Source organism: Xiphophorus hellerii, chromosome 14, assembly GCF_003331165.1.
Source record: "Xiphophorus hellerii strain 12219 chromosome 14, Xiphophorus_hellerii-4.1, whole genome shotgun sequence".
In the NCBI taxonomy this organism is placed as follows: Eukaryota; Metazoa; Chordata; class Actinopteri; order Cyprinodontiformes; family Poeciliidae; genus Xiphophorus; species Xiphophorus hellerii.
In genome coordinates, this window is record NC_045685.1 from 10237925 (window position 1) to 10255179 (window position 17255).

At 41.0% G+C, this 17255-nt stretch overlaps 1 protein-coding gene across 1 annotated transcript in view; it reads left to right on the plus strand.

Annotated features, from left to right (window-relative positions):
• Positions 1–10018, plus strand: part of gal3st3 (galactose-3-O-sulfotransferase 3) — a 34235-nt gene extending 24217 nt beyond the window's left edge. Inside the window, exons 3-4 of the mRNA XM_032583429.1 lie at positions 5891–5981; positions 6514–10018. Coding sequence (XP_032439320.1) covers positions 5891–5981; positions 6514–7783 — 1361 coding nt within the window. The 3' untranslated portion in view covers positions 7784–10018. The remainder of the gene's footprint in view (positions 1–5890; positions 5982–6513) is intronic.
• Positions 10019–17255: the final 7237 nt, after the last annotated feature.

Consider the following 17255-nt stretch of genomic DNA (forward strand, 5'->3'; position numbering starts at 1 on the left):
ATGAGATCAGAGTTGTGCTGCTACATTAATCAGTCTATTCTGCATGGATGTAGTTGTTTCAGACTCTTGTACAAAATTGCATGAGATCCTGACGTTTTATCAAAGAGGTGAAGACAAAGAAGAAGCAAAGCAAAAACAGAAACCCTCCTCATTATTAGTTTGTGGTTCATGAACAACAGCAGAAAAAAGTTTGAATTACTTGAATTACCACAAACGTGTGTTCACTCGTTAATTCTAATCCAATAATGTCATTTCAGCAAGTAGCAACAAAGCCGCTGAAGTGCTGAAAGCAAAACCTCACATGACACACATTAGTGTAATTGATTCCTGACTTAGTAACATTCGTTTAGCCATTTTTGGCTTCATTTGAATCAAAGAGGCACAGAGGAGACTCCCTTTGTTTCCAGTGTTGCTCCCCAATCTGCAACTCAAAGAACTTTATTTAAAACAGCTTCATTAATGAGACAAGGGGAGGTTTTAAAGTCGACTTAAAATTAGAGGCGACTTTTTAATGCTTAAGTTTTAAATTTGAATGACAGAATAGATGGCGGGCTTAGTTACACCCCCTCTATTTTCATTCATTTTACTCAACGCATTAATTATGTGTTCCCAACCTTTGTCACATTTTTCCCCCTAAACTCTACAATGAAAGATGTCAAAGAACACGTTTGTTTACATGATCAAAAATGATAAAGGTCACAGCAATGTTGGAGAAGTGGATGAAAACAGAAACATGTGAATTTATCTTTAGTGAAGTTACCATTACATTTATTGTGTTTATATACATTGTATTTTCTTTCCCTCTGGGATCAAGTTAGTATTTTTGAATTTGATCTGTATCCTTTTATTATGCAGCCATAGTTTCTATTTCTGAAACAACAATATTCATATTGTTGTTTCAGAAACAACAATATTGTTGTTTTGACAGAAATGGTTATGGATGTCGTTATATTGCTCAGGTAAAATTATTTTCTCCCCCTTGTTGTTTACTCTTACTTAGCAAAACTCAATAAACAAGAGGACAGTTTTGCATTTCATGGGGCATCAGCTCCATCCTTTAAAAAGTCCACTCTAATCGGTTTTAGAAAATCCCTCGATTAATCACCAGATCAATGAAGAAACAACACCCTCCTATTTGTTTGTATCCTTTAAATCAATGGCCTGCCAGCAAAGGGATCAAGTCTCCTCTTTCAGTGCTACCTAGTCAGACCGTTTTTAATTAAAGGGCCCTGAATGCTGCAGCAGGAAGAGGTGAGGTGAAGGGAGGAGAAGATGAGGTCGACGGAGGGGGAAAGGTCTGCCTGCCAAAATTCCCTCGAATCCCTTTTCTTATTATCTCTCCAACAGACAATCTACCACCGTTGACGCACGTACACACCGGGTTATGAACCAGTTCCTCCGGGGACAAGAAACGGACACTGCCTCTCTTCCGCCCGGCATAACGCTGCTGCCAAACACCGATCGACTGCTCAGCAGTCATTACCCAGTGGTTCGCAATTAATTTCGTCTGTCATTTTTCCAAAGGAGGATTTGCAATTTTCTCCTAAGCTAAGTGACGGCGAAGATGTGGCTATCAAGTCCATTCATCCACGTCTTGAAACATCATCTGTTTCTGGCTTGTAAGTGGGGTAGAATCTTTGTAATAAGACATTCTGTGTAAAATAATTGTTTTCCCCCAAAACTTTCCTTTTACAATTGATTACTAAAATTATTTATATTTACTAATTGGAGAAACATTTTGGGATTTTTTTACTCCCTTGAAATACTGCTCCTACTTTCCTAGAGTCGTCCCACCGCAGATTCTTCAAAAAGAAACATTTCTTGTCACATTCAATACGAAATACCATCTTCTTGGTCATTCACTATTTAAATGATGGTTTTCTCATTATTTTATAATTAATAGCTTACTTTGAGCCACATTTGCAGTTAAAACTTAACAACAAAGGTTCTCATGTAGATTTAGCCCATTGTTTTCTCATAATCCCTCAGATTAGCTGGAAGAAAAGCCTCTAAACGCTACATAAAGCACCGTATATTAAAGGAGTTCATAAACTGAACACCGAGAATAAGTTTTGACTCTTTAAAATAAAAAGGCCACTCACAATATGCAATTAATCAATTAATAGCATTATAAATTAAAATAGGCTCAATAATTTCCATCTGCTTGATTTATCATTTTTCTCTTTCTACCAAAAACTGCATGGCAAAAGTCCTCAGTCTGGAGTGTTGGTCACAACTAACCCTTTTTTTTGACAAGACAGTTTTGTTTACAGGGACTTCATAACTCATTTTGTTTGTTTGTTTGTTTGTTTGTTTATATTTGTTGTTTGCGCGTCTGCAGGTTGTACAAAACTCTGCTGCACGCCTGCTCACTCGCACTCACAGGAGGGAACATATTACACCCATCCTCAAAAGTTTGCACTGGCTGCCTGTATCTTACAGGATGCACTACAAAATCCTGGTACTGACTTTTAGAGCTCTTCATGGACAGGCGCCAGACTATATTAAGAACCTCATCCAGCCTTATGTTTCGACTAGGAGCCTCAGGTCGTCCAATCTGAACTTGCTGATGGTTCCTCGGACCCTTTTTAAGACTCGAGGAGACAGATCTTTTAAAGCTGTGGCGCCTCGCCTCTGGAATGAGCTACCTTGTACCATTCGATCTCTGGATTGTATAGACACTTTTAGGAAACAACTTAAGACCCACTTTTTTAAACTTGCTTTTTAGCTTAATACTGTGTTTTGTTGTTTTGTATGTTGCTTTTAATTTATTTTATTTTTTACACTTTGTGCAGCACTTTGTGACCCTGGTCTGTGAAAAGCGCTATAGAAATAAAGTTTACTTACTTACTTACTTACTTGTTTCTGTTGTTTATTTGGGATATTTAAAATATTTCCTGATTCCAGTGTTAAATGTTTATTCGCATTTAAAGTTTAGTGATCTTTGAGAATGTGTTCTTGCATTATGCCATTACCATTACATTGCTTGAAAATGGTCTCAGAATAACATCATCATTAATCGCAATATAAAATTGATCTTCTATTTTATCGCCTATAAAGTAGAAGTTGAACATTGATGTTCGTTTTGACCCATTTCTACTGCTTGTCATTAAATTTAAGTGGAAAAAAATGTACATTTCTATCTCAAATGAGGTAAGCGTTGTATATTGTTAATATTTAGACTTCACCCGCTCAAGAGTATGAAGATGATGGTGGACTTCAGGAAAATTGCTCACCATCCTCAACAACACTGTCTACTGGTTATCACTTCTGGTTCTTGGGAACTATCCTCACACATTTACACTGTTTGGGAAAAGGCCCAGCAGAGACTCCGCTTACTGCGACATCATCTTCTACTCAGCCACCATTCTGTCTCTTATGTTTTCCCATCACTTTGTGGTTTTACTGGACTGCAAGGAACAATCAGGTCTGCAGAGGGGACCATCAGTGCTGACCTTCCCTCCACTCAGGACTTGTATAGGTCTGGGGTCAGGAAGCTCCTCTGCTGACCCCACACATCCTCAGCACAATCTGTTAGACTTTTACCTTCCGGGTCGGTGCAAAAGTAGAGTAGCTGTAAAAATAAGCCACAGGAGACACAATTTCTGCTCCCAGGCTTTCTCTCTGATAAACACTTAACAGTCAGAGCGGCCAGCTACCCCGCTGGGAATCAAAGCTGTCATTTGCACAGTTCAGCCTTGCCTTTTTCTTTTGTAATGGTGCTGTATATATGCAATCTTCTATTTAAAAAATATTGTAACTTCCCACCTGAGGCATATATACGTTTTTAAGATGTCTGGGCATTTGCACTTCAGAAGGTAACTCACTACAAGTTCTACATTTTGGGACATATTTTGTGCATTCATGGGCAGTGAAAGCAGGATCAATGTGCAGACGCTGCTTATCCATTTAACTAAAAACACCAGTTTTCAATGGTACTTTGTGCAGCGCTTTGGCAAGCACTCAAAATTCTGATCTTTGATAGTAAATTTTAAACAGCAGGAAGATAAATGAAAAAAATATACAATTTTCACAAGTTTCATTTACTATTGAGTCTCAGCTTTAGTTGGTTTGAAAGCTCCCTAACAATTAACTAACTTGTTTGTTTTTTTCCTCTATCAGGCCTTTAAATTGTTAGTGTCAGTGTAGTACATACATTTACAACCCAAATAAAACCCTAAAAAGAAGAACTAAGAATTATTTCTTCCAAAAACCACCTGGATTAAGTAAAAATACTGATGATCATGTTTGATTTAGATTTGTGTTCAGCAGGGAAGCCGACTCATAGAAAGAACAGAGCAGACTGGGTTTCTTGAGGAAGCCAAGATCCTTCGGTCTGTTGTTGTGAGCGTCATCTGATGGGGCTGCAGCATCACAACCAGGGACCTAAAAAGGCTCAACAGCCTGTTAAAGAAGGCTGGCTCTGTTCTGGGGACTACTGTGGAGCCACTGGAGATGAGGTTGCAAAGAAGAAGTTTACAAAAACTCAAGAATATTATGAGCAACCCTGAATGTCCATTTCACCAGACTGTTTTAGAAAAACAAGTGTCTTCAGTCGGAGGCTTCTTGAAATTTGCTGTAATACAGTCCGCTACTAGAGACCTTTCCTGTCAACAGCCATCACCATCTACGATAATGATTTAATTGAATGAGTTGCAACAAAATTTAAATTTCCCTTTGGGATAAATAAAGTATTGTTGAATTGGATTGTGATCGAGGGAAGCAGAGTCCTGTGTGGAAGCCGAACCAAAGCATGTTGCACTTGACAAATGGTAATTAGATTTTTGATTGCCAATGATTGTGCAGCTCTGTTGGGTAGCAGTGTGGAAAAAACTGTTGAAGAAATATTTATCTTTACAATTATTTTGTTTATTAACATGTGGCGTAGTTCAAGCTGCTTGAAATTGACCACATATTTTGTACTTTATTTGTTGAGCGTGTGGTTCATTAAATAAAGGTTGGTCTGATTTTTATTGTCTGAAAATCCATTTCTGGGGGTTAACTTTATTAATTATTAGGTATACTTATTAGGTATATCAACAATGAAACCAAATAAGCATGATTATTACACAAATTTGAAAGGTAATTAGTATAAAAATGTACTCTGGAATCTTAGGTAGATTTTGCTATTTCAAAATAGCTGACTTGAGATAATCTTTAGTAAAAATATTTGGTTAAATTTACTCAACCAGATTGTTTGTAAATTCTTACCTGAGTGTTTTTTGGGGGTAAATTCTATGGGTTGTTTTTTTTTACAGTGTATGAACCCCAGTGCCACACACAAGATGTAAGGTGAGCTACTGTTATCAGCTGACGATGATGGTAGCAGGACAGTGTAATCAAGAAGAGAACATTTCTCATTGTTATGCAGGTGAAAGGCTGCAAGGAAAGGTTTGGAGATCTTCCAAGGTTTCATTGGTGTCTTAGTATTACAGCTGCATAAATCAAGTGGCATAAAGTTTCTCCATCCTTGTTGTCTTGATTCTTTGACTTCGGACCTGGTGTGTGGCCTTTCTAGGATCAGACCGATAAGAGGCAAGAGGTTGTAACAGTAAATGGGACAATTATTGCTTTTGGATGTAATTATGGCATAATTCAACATATTAATGCTGAGTAACCAAAGCCAGATCACATTACTTTTCTACTAATGACTCCTGCTAAACTAATGCATATCTGACTGTTTATGTCTTCCTCCTATTTGGTTTCTCTCTTCCAATTTCGTCTTTTCTTCTCGGTCCTCTTTCCATTCTTAGCCTCAACCTTTTTAAACTCATTCTTGGCATGTTGTTTGCCTCGTTATCACCTCTACTTACTATAATTTTCACCTCTCTCCTGCACTTCCTTTGCTTTTGTTGTCAATCTTCTGACTGGCCCTCCTTTTCTTCCACAGGCCAAATGAAGTGGCAGAAGAAGATATTTCTGGCCCTCATTGTCATCTGTACTGTCAGTCTTCTGCTGCACCATGGGGGCCACTTCACCTGGTGAGGACTGAAGTAAAAACCAACAATATGTGAAAAAATCAAAATAAAAAAAGAAACAATGTACCCTTGCTATCTGTGTTAAAGGGTATGTTAAAAATGTTTTATGCCAGTCGCTAAAGTGTAAGTTATAGGTTTGACTTCAACAACCATCAAACGATGACTTTGAACATATTTCATCTAAAAATCTGTGATCATATATTTTTGTGGTTTAAAGAAACTACAGAGTATGACTGTACTGATTTTTTTTATTGTCCTGCAAGTGTTTGTGGTGAAAAGGTGAATTTTTATGCTGAACTGTAGAATTTAAGATTTCATAAAATTTTAAACAGCACTGCAGAAAGCTAGCAACAATGACTTATTTCTGAACTTATTGTTTAGGGTTATTTATTTTTTGTATTTTTGCACTTTTTCCTCGTTCACACCGTTGCTTTTGCCTCTTATACTCTCCAGTAGAGGAATTATATCTCCAAAGTCAACTGTTTTTGGTTGGAATTGCTAGTTTTGAGATTAATTGTATTTCCTTTTCCTTTAGGAACATGGAGGCCTTCCGCTTTGGCTGCTCTCACCAGTACCCAGGATCAAAGCCGAAACACACCAACATTGTCTTCTTGAAGACTCACAAAACGGCCAGCACCACCATGCAGAACATCCTGTTCCGTTTTGCAGAGCGCAACAACCTGATGGTGGCGTTGCCAGTACAAGCATGTGGTCATCAGTTCTGCTACCCACGTTCCTTCTCCTCTCACTTTGTCCATCTGCACACGCTGCGACCAAACTTGATCACCAACCACATGCGCTTCAATAAGACGGCATTGCAGCGCCTGATGCCAAATGATACACTATACATTACAATCCTGAGAGAACCAGCCTCCATGTTTGAATCCTTGTTTACATACTACAGCCGACACTGTATGAGTTTCAGGAGAGTCCCGAATGGCTCTTTGGAAGCGTTCTTGGCGGAGCCCTTCCGTTACTACAGGCCACAAGAGGTAGAGTCCATGTATGCACGCAACACCTTGACCTTCGACTTGGGTGGAGACAAAGATCATCCGTCAAAAGACTTGGCTTATGCACAAAACTTTGTTGCGGAAGTTGAAAAAGTGTTCTCCCTAGTGATGATTTCCGAATACTTTGATGAGTCACTTATTCTTCTTCGCCATCTTCTCTCTTGGGATTTGGAGGACATCCTGTATGTCAAGCTAAATATGCGGACTGAAAGTTCCAAGAAGAGATTGTCTCCAGGTCTTCCTGAAAAGATCCGTGCCTGGAATTCCATAGATACATATCTTTATGAGTATTTTAATGCTTCATTCTGGCTCAAACTGTCAGATTTGGGTCTAGACTGTGTGGCGAAGGAGGTCCAACTTCTTCGACAGGTACAAGAGAGGCTAATGAGAAGTTGCTTTGGTGGGAAAATGCCACTTCCACGCCCAGCTGCAGAGATCAAGAACAAGGATCTCCGTCCATGGCAGCCAAGCGACAAAGTCGACATCGTCGGCTATGACCTCCCGGTAAATATAAGCCATGAGGCACAGGAGCACTGCCTCAAGTACATCATGCCAGAAATCTCATACACGCGCATCCTTCTACATTCCCAGTCCTTGCGACATCGTCGAAGTTATCAGAATCGGCCTCCACAAAAGTCACACATCCTCCAACATCACATGCGCACAACCCTGCCTCGGCATTCTCAGGTCCGCCTCAGCCAACCAGCGCCCTCTGTTGCTCAGAGCCCAGACTCAGGAACAGAGTCCAAATCTAACGTGAAGCGAAGTGAAGGAACTACGAAGCTAGGGCTTTAGTTCTCAAGCAAAATGTGAAAATCTCATCAGAGCCCAGCAGACTGCACACTTCGACTCATCCTGATAGAAATAAAGACTATGATGTTCGATTAATGAAACCTTTTGGGAGTCAAATTTGTATTTAGGAAAGCAAAGTAAATTGGGTTTTCTCTCTGAAAACCCTTTTCATTATGACTGATGAAAGACAAAGGGTTAACCACGTCTGGACTTCAACCACATTCTCCTCCTTTGATGTGTGAAACAGTAAAAGTGATGGAAAACCAAATAGCAAGGACTAAACTGGAGCTAGACTCTATGGTGACAGCAACTGATTGCAGCTGGTTTCAGGTGAAAGTGGTTGTTTAAATTAAACCAGTTGATGTAAGTCCTGGAACAAATGACAAGGTACTGATAATCTGCTCCGTTGTAAGGCACAGAGTGTACTTTGTGTGCACCAGACTAGTTCTGTATCCGATTACTTTCCTTTATTTTCCCTTTCTTCAGCTCTGGTTTCCATGCCTTCTAATTAGCATATATGTTACTTAAAGTCTTTCGGACACACAATGACACTTGTGGATCAACTGTCAGGCTTTTGAAGACCCACATTGAGTTCACCTTTTTAACCTTTCTTCTTTATAAGGTCCAGAACCTAAAGCAGCAAAGAGAGAGAGAGAAGAGAAATGGCAGAGTCACTCAGACATTACATAGATGTCTGGATGCTGAGTTCTGGCCACCCATTATTGTTATGACTCACACAGAGACAGAGCCCAGAGACAGCGTAAAATCTGTGCCTCCTTAACCTTTGACCACTCTTGCCTCCCCCTGGAATACTTTCTCCATTTCTCAGCCAGGCGCCCTTGCTGTTATACCCTACATCTGTACAGAAGCACCAACGTCTTGGTTTAGTGCTGTCCAGATCTGCTTTTGCCCTAAATGCCACTGGCCATCTCGTCTTTCAAACAAGCCCTGTGGAAGTGAAGGCTTCAGCATTGGAGACTGACACGTGAACATGGCTGCTATTGCAATAAGATTCATAATCTTTTGATATTAAAGGCATGGATTCTTCAATCAAGCCAGAACATCTTTGCCCCAACTGAAGCCTACGTACGAACAACGCAGGGCGAAGACGTGAAGACGCAGCCTATGGCAAAAGCTCTAAGGTTACACACTTGTACATTTTCATTGGGGACATGTTCGACCAATGAAAAGCTGCTCGTTCTGAACTGAATCTGAAATATTAGAGAGAAGGCAGACTTAAAACCCAGTAAGACAGGTTGGCCGGTGAACCTGTTGGGGTCTTGAACTGTCAAACCTTATCCACTTGAACGGTTGTCTGCTCATATTTAAGCTGTAATTTAATTTACATCATGGCAAGAGGAACCATTAACGTAACTTGAATGCTAAGTTATAAGGAGATTGTTTTAGAGATTACATAAGAGTTGCACATGTGAGTCCGGAAATGACTCTGCCTCATGTTGAAAGATCAGCAACAGCGTGGCTGGTATTTTGAGTATGTATGGGGAGTCCGGGTGTGGGTGTGGGTGTGTGGGTTTGTGTCACTATGGCAAACATGATTGTAAGGAATATTAGACTAATGTGTACTACCACAAAACCAGCTTTGAGCCATTTGGGTTTGTGTCTGTGGATGTTTTTTACACTGTAAGCTATGAGGACGCAGTGGAAACAAAAGTTAAGCCCAAAATGATTCATTCCCGCAACAAGCAGTTTGTTTCTGATGAAAAATAAAAAGAAAGAGTGATGGTAACATTGTTATAGGTGTGTCAACCTTGATAAAATAATAAATTAATTACACAATGACAAGTTATCAAACGATATAGAAGCTTTTTTTTGGCATGACAGTTAGTAAACCCTTCCTAAAGTTGTTGATCACCCACTGGTATTTTGGCCGTTTCCTTTCGGAGATGATCTTCAAGTCTTGCAGGTAGGAAGTCCTCCTTGCCATCACCCAAATTTTTGGCTTCCTCCAATGTTTCTCCATCAGATTTAAATTGGGACTCTGGCTGGCTAGCTCCAACGTTTCAAAAGAAACTTGCTGGTAGGAATATTTTTGGGCTTAGCTGTAAATGAAGGAATGGACAGGCATTTTAACACTGAGAAATGCAATGCAGCTGCGGAACAAACAGTAATCACTCAAAAGGTGTTAGAACAAATTACCACACTGGTTTAATCCTATGTAAACAGGGCAAAAAATATATTTTGTGTGAGTTCATTAAATGTCTTATTTATTATCAGGGATCAAGTATTCCCAGTGCTGTGTTGTATTTTCGCCTTTTGTTTGTAGTGAGGAAAGGTTGCATTTCCATCACATTATCATTGTGTCTACTGCAAACCTCTTAAGGCAGTGCAGATGGAATAAGGCAAAGGGCAGCAATATAAAATATTCATTCTGATCTGATCACTTCTGAAGCTCTAACGAGCCCAATCACCCAATATTTTTTTTGTTTGACTCTATTACATGACGTATAACAAAGCACATAAACGAAGCATTATAATTTATGTTTTCAGAAGGGTATGAATATTTAAAAGTCATATAAAAGACCTTGAATATACCAGGTGACCTCATTTTTCAAGTTTTGCAATGCATATTGTTTTTTTGAAGTAATTTTACATTTGAAGAGACATGTTGTATTTCTTGAAGGTGCATAACACTGTAATAGCAGAGTGACGAATGGTCGGTTTCATTTTACAAACCCACCAAAGATGCATTATAGGATAATCTCATCTTTGTATATGTTCTTAAATGTTTGTAGAAAATGCATACAAGGACTCACCTTTTAAAACAGCTGACAGCCAATAGTGATTTTCTATTGTATTTGAATCAGTTTGTGTTAAAACATGTTGTGCTAATTGCATCTATTCATGGGGATGATAAAATAAACTGAGATGCTTTGAAAATACTCAAAAGCATAACAGGTTTGTGTGTGTATAACACTGAAGTCTTGTAAAGACATTTGAAAAACAGGACTAAGCATTGAAATACACACTTTGTCATGTTTGGGTCTATTTTCTTTGCCCACATGCAGAACACCACAGGAGAACAGGAAATCAGTTAAAGACGATTTATTGAAATTCAAAGATAAATCAGAACGAATGTGTATGTGGTCCCAGGGGAGGATTCTTGAAGGCGTCGGCACACTACGGGACAGCAAGGAGAGACGGTGAGTTTTGAGTACTTGAAAATGGGAGCTGTGAGAATGAATTAGAGCGATCTTACTTATGGAGACGATGATCTCGGCCCGGGGGAGAAAGTAGGAAACGCTGAGGATCAAACTCAAGAGAAGGAGGTGGAACTCGGGCAACCAGTGGGTAAGTTCCACAGCGTCACGAGGGGAGCGAAATCCAAAAGCCAGGACTAGGTCTTCTCGAGGAGGATCCACAACTTCACAGGGAAACACCTGAAGAAAGAGGACAACAAGGAATTACTCAAAATGTTTGTCAAGGAAGAGATCACAGGGAGCTAACTCTGGAGGGCTCAGAGTACCATAGAAGGCTAACACTCAGGCATCGAAGTGCTGGCAGTCAGCTTCTCTTATGCTCCAGGAGATAATGAGAGGATGGAAGACAGGTGTGTCTAATCGTGGGAACACCTCTCCAGGTAAGCAGCCTCTGGCACCATCTGGTGGAGAAACGGTGGAGCAGCAAAAGAACCCAAACCAAAAAACCCACAAAGAAAAACAAAAAATCCTGGAACCCAACAGTACACACCCTCAACGGTCGCCACCTGGCGGCCGGGAAGAACAAGAGGGTAGCGAGGAACGATAGTCCTCAATGAGCGAGGGATCAAGAATAAAAGACCCGGGGACCCAGAGGCGCTCCTCCGGACCGTAGCCCTCCCAATCGATGAGGTACAGCCAGCCATGACCTCGCTGACGGGAGTCCACGATCCGGCGGACAGAATAGACGAGATGGCCATCAATGTCACGGGCGGGAGGAGGGGGCTCCGAAGGAGGGCGCAGCGTGCTGGTCTGGACGGGCATCTCTGCGGATGAATGCGCAGAGAGGCAGGGAGGCGAAGGCGAACTGCAGACAATCTGATGATGGTTTCAATCTCAAACGGACCGATAAACCTGGGAGAGAGTTTTCTAGACATGGATTTAAGTGGAATGTCTCGGGAGGATAACCAAACCTTCTGTCCTGGGGTGTAGGTGGGAGCGGGAGTCCTTTTATGGTCAGCAATGCGCTTATTATGTTCAACAGTGTTGTTGAGTGCGTTGATGGTGGTTCTCCAGATGTTCCGACAGCGGCGGATGTGGTGTTGAACTGAGGTTACGGCAATGTTATTTTCTTCGGTGGAGAGTAGTGGTGGCTGATAGCCTAGAGATGCTTCAAATGGAGACAGACCAGTAGCAGCAGAAACACGGCTGTTATGAGCATAGTCCACCCAAGGAAGAAAATGACTAAAGTCGGAAGGGTTAGTGGAGGTGAAACAACGGAGGGTCGACTCTAGTTCCTGATTCATTCTCTCAGTCTGAACATTAGTCTGTGGGTGGAATCCAGAAGTCAAAGAAACTTTTGCATTAAGTGCAGAACAGAAATTTCTCCAAACCTGTGAGATAAACTGGGGTCCTCGGACTGACAGTATCTCTTGTGGGATGCCATGCAAGCGGAAAACATGTTTAACAAGAAGTTGGGCGGTCTGAAACGCAGTAGGAAGTTTTCTAAGAGGAACTAAATGACAAGCCTTCGAGAAACGGTCGATAATGGTGAAAATGGTGGTCAAACATTTAGATGGGGGTAAACCTGTGACAAAATCTATGGAAATATGGGGCCACGGACGTTTGGGTATATGTAATGGTTGTAAAAGACCCGACGGTGGCTGATGGGATGGTTTATTTCTCGAACAAACTGAACAGGCTAGAACAAATTCTTTAACATCTTTGTGAACTGATGGCAACCAGGATCTACGATTAATGAGGGAGATAGTGCGGTTGATACCTGGGTGTCCGGAAAACTTGGACGAGTGGATCCAGTTGATAAACCGGACTCGAACAGCTGTGGATACATAGATCTTGTTCGGTGGGCAAGAGTCCGGCACTGGTTCGGATTGTTGGGGTTGTCGAATTACTGTAGGTCCTCGATCTCCCATGTGACGGCAGCAACATGGAGGAAGGATGGTGGCTGGAGTCTTTTCAGAATCGTCAGGGGAATGAAGGTGGGACAGAGCATCTGGTTTAGTGTTACGGGTTCCTGGACGGTAAGAAATAGAAAGATTGAACCTGGAAAAGAATAATGACCAGCGGGATTGACGAGGATTTAGCCTTTTAGCAGATTGGAGATATGACACGTTTTTGTGATCAGTCCACACCAGCACTGGCTGTTCGGCCCCCTCCAACAAATGCCGGCACTCCTCCAGGGCTAACTTAATAGCTGGGAGTTCCCGATCCCCCACATCATAGTTGCGTTCAGGGGGAGATAATCTACGAGAAAAGAAAGCACAGGGATGAATCTTGTTATCTAGGGCAGAGACTTGCGAAAGTACGGCTCCCACTCCGGTATCTGATGCGTTGACTTCAACAATAAACTGCTTTGTAGGATCTGGCTGAATGAGTACGGGTGCATTGGCGAAAAGAGTCTTGAGTTTTCTAAAGGCCTCCGGGGTCCAACTGAAAGTGGTCTTGGTCGAAGTAAGGGCGGTTAACGGTAAAGCTGTCTGGCTGTAGAGACGATACAGAGATGATAGAAATTAGCAAATCCGAGTTGTTTACGTGTCTCAGGGATCGGCCACTCCAACACAGCCTTGATCTTTTCCTCCGTTGGTCTTACCTGCCCGCCCTCTAGAATGAATCCTAGGAATGAGACTGATGCTTTAAGGAACTCGCATTTCTCTGCTTTCACATACAGTTTGTTTTCTAGGAGACGTAGGACAAGATGGATGTGACGTCTGTGGTCAGCCAGGGACTTGGAGTAGATCAGGATGTCATCTAGATAAACGAAAAGAAATACATTCAGGAAATCTCCCATCATTAACAAGGGCTTGAATAAATGCTGGTGCATTAGACAGTCCAAACGGCATGACCAAATATTTGAAATGACCAATGGGAGTTTTAAATGCCGTCTTCCATTCATCACCTTGGCGAATACGGAGTAAATGATATGCATTCCTGAGGTCTAATTTGGTAAAAATTGTGGCTCCATGGACTGGTTCAAACGCAGATGATAACAAAGGGAGAGGATATTTGTTTTTTACCGTTATCTGATTTAGCCCGCTGTAATCGATGCAGGGTTGCAAGGAACCATTTTTTTACCAACGAAAAAGAAACCAGCACCCAGGGGAAAGGAGGATGGTCGGATGATGCCAGCGGCTAATGATTTCCTGATGTATTTCTCCTTTGTTTCTCTTTCAGTTCGGAAGATGTTGTACAGACGGCTGGAGGGTAAAGGTGCCTCAGGGAGAAGGTCGATAGCGCAGTCATAGGGGCGGTGGGGTGGTAGTGAGAGTGCCTTCGATTTACTGAAAAGAGTGGTCCAGGTTCCAGAGAGTGGCTCGACTGAGCGGAGTCCGGTTGCAGATTGGTTAGCTGCGGTGGAGGGCGGACAGGTAAGCTCTGGCATGAAGGGAGACAGAGGAGCGGTGCGACTGCCAGCCGGAGAAAATAGGAGACGCTGATTATCAAACAGGAGAGGTGAAGGTGAAACTCGGGCAACCAATGGGTAAGTTCCACAGCGTCACGAGGGGAGCGAAATCCAAAAGCCAGGACTAGGTCTTCTCGAGGAGGATCCACGGTTTCACAGGGAAACATAAAGAAAGAGGACAACAAGGAATTACTCAAAATGTTTGTCAAGGAAGAGATCACAGGGAGCTAACTCTGGAGGGCTCAGAGTACCATAGAAGGCTAACACTCAGGCATCGAAGTGCTGGCAGTCAGCTTCTCTTATGCTCCAGGAGATAATGAGAGGATTGAAGACAGGTGCGTGGAATTGTGGGAACACCTCTCCAGGTAAGCAGCCTCTGGCACCATCTGGTGGAGAAACAGTGGAGCAACAAAAGAACCCAAAACAAAAAACCCACAAAGAAAAACAAAAAATTCTGGAACCCGACACTTTTGTACTTTAAAGGGCAAATGTCATCATATACAATTGGGCGTTATTTGTATAAAGTTACTCAAATAACATAAATATAAAACTATGTATAGATTTAACAAAGTTTTCTTTCTATTTTCACACAAGAAAATTAGCAGCGACAATTTTTTTCACTGTCTGAGCCAAATGAATGATAGTCAGTTTTCTGACTTTCCTTTCAAATTCCAGTGTGGTTGATGTAAACGTGAAGTGAATTTTTAGGGACAATCTATATGTTGTGTGAAAACTAGTTGTAGAGGGACCTGCAGAGTGTGAGTGGTGTAACAGTTTATTCAGAACACGGCTACGTTAGTGCAGTGAGGTCAAACCCTAAAAAATAAGCACACTAAGTAATTATTTGTAGATAACTGAGACTTTTAGCTGCTTCCTTTGACAAGAGTAATGTTTTCTACAACCACTGCCCCGCTCACAAGTAATAATTAGACTAATCTAGTCACACAGCTTGTTGAAAAAAGTGAGAGATGATGCATGCGTTTGTGCATCAAACCAATGTTGTTCAGAGCTGGAGCAGGTCTGAATACTGCCAGAATTTAATTCTTTGGAATCACACAAGGTGATTTGCTACTGCGGCAAATTAGAAGGCCGACTGAGCTAATCAGAATTTGCTTTTAAACCCTGCCAGGGTTGCTGGTTTGTTAGGGCTCCAATCTGTGACTTTGTCGTCCTCAGTGGATAAATTATGACATAAATATGTTATGAGCTGCAATTTGATCTAGAAACTTTATCATCACTACTTTCCTGTTGGATTTGTTGTCAAAATTATGATCTAAGTCTTTTAAAGCAAACTATAAAGTCTGTAGTTTAACTTATTTTGTACTGGGCTTGGGGGGAAAGTACATTTCACAATTTAAAAACAATTAGGAGATGATTTTATGTTTGGTTTTTTTTGTAGATTTTCATTTCATAATGTGAAATTGAAGTAATTTTGAACATCTTGCGTCCTGCAGGTTTTGTACAAAACAGTGACGTTTGAGTAATCGCATTATTTGTGTAAAGGGTTTAAAGCTGAACTACTGAATCAGATTTTCTGCCATCTGTCCAGCGTAATTTATATAGAGATGAAGGTAATGAATCGGATCAAAGCCGACGTGTGGAAATATTTCTTGTCTAACTAGGATTCAGATTAAAAATGTGTCAGGTTTTTTTTTTTCCTGTATTAGTTATTCTTTTATAAAATATTTCTCCCTGGCAGTGATTTGCTGTAAGTGCTCTATTGTCTGAAAGAGGCATTTGCAGCCCTTTTTTTTTCTTTTTAGTGGAAACATGTAATAGTCATGATGTTGTGTTTCTCTGTTTTTTAAAAAATGTGAAAGGCACTATAAAAATATCTACAGTAATATCGCACATTCACATCAGCAACTCTTATTTTTATTAATGTGAACCTTCGGTAACAGAATATGTTTGTGTTTAGTAGAACAGGGAAAAGTGAAGGGTTTTATAGAACATGTCATTTTGCTGACCCATGTTGTCCATTTTAGCTTTGATCTGGACACTTTTTATTTCTCCCCATTTCCTGTTTTTTTTAGGATTTATCTGTGAATTAAGATATACTGTATATACCTATATATATATTTTCTGATTTGGTGAAAAAGTGTGAATGAATGACGGGGCTTGGGAAAAAAAAAAAGAAGAAAAAAGAGCAGGAGACAATCAGAGCTCCAAAGCTTCGTGGTGATGGATTGTGAATGTAACGAATAAAGCGAGAACGATTTCACCTCGTTTGTGAGAAACTGTTTTTGAGTCTGAAAAATACCCCCTGCTTTGCAGACGTATTCAGAAGCGCACTGACTTGAATCATTCGGCACATCAAGCCTCGGCTCACACTTCAACAGCGGCGGTCCATACCGCACAATAAGAGTCGCTCACTTTAACAGACGGGTTCTGAGCGTTTTCTCTTTCCCTGAGGGATCAGAGCAATTCAGCCCGTAATTGCTCTCTTTGAAATTACCTCCATTCTGCATGCCCGACTAAAAGTCCTGGAACAAATTGCTTCTGGGAAAGTAAAAAAAAAAAAAAGAAGAAAGAAACAACAGAAACGCAGCAGCGTGTTTGATGTGACTGAAGCGGTCATGGCGCCGTGTTGCCATTTAACGGCGTGCTGCAGGTCACTTGTTGCCATGGCTGTGCCTGTTCTTAGGAGGTCCTTCAGACTCTGTGCTTCATCACTCTTCCTCCTCTCCCCCCCCTGCTTCACTGCTGCCATGGCATTTTAAGAGAAATTGCAGTTATTAGTGGCTTAATTAGAGAGTGGAAACAGACAAAAAGGGGAAGAATAACAAGCAGTGCTGTAGAAAAGTAGATGAGGAAGTTTCAATATCAAGTTTTTCCTTCTCTTTCTGTGATCGCATCAATTTTTGATATAAAAAAAAAAAAATCTCAGTTGCAATTTGAA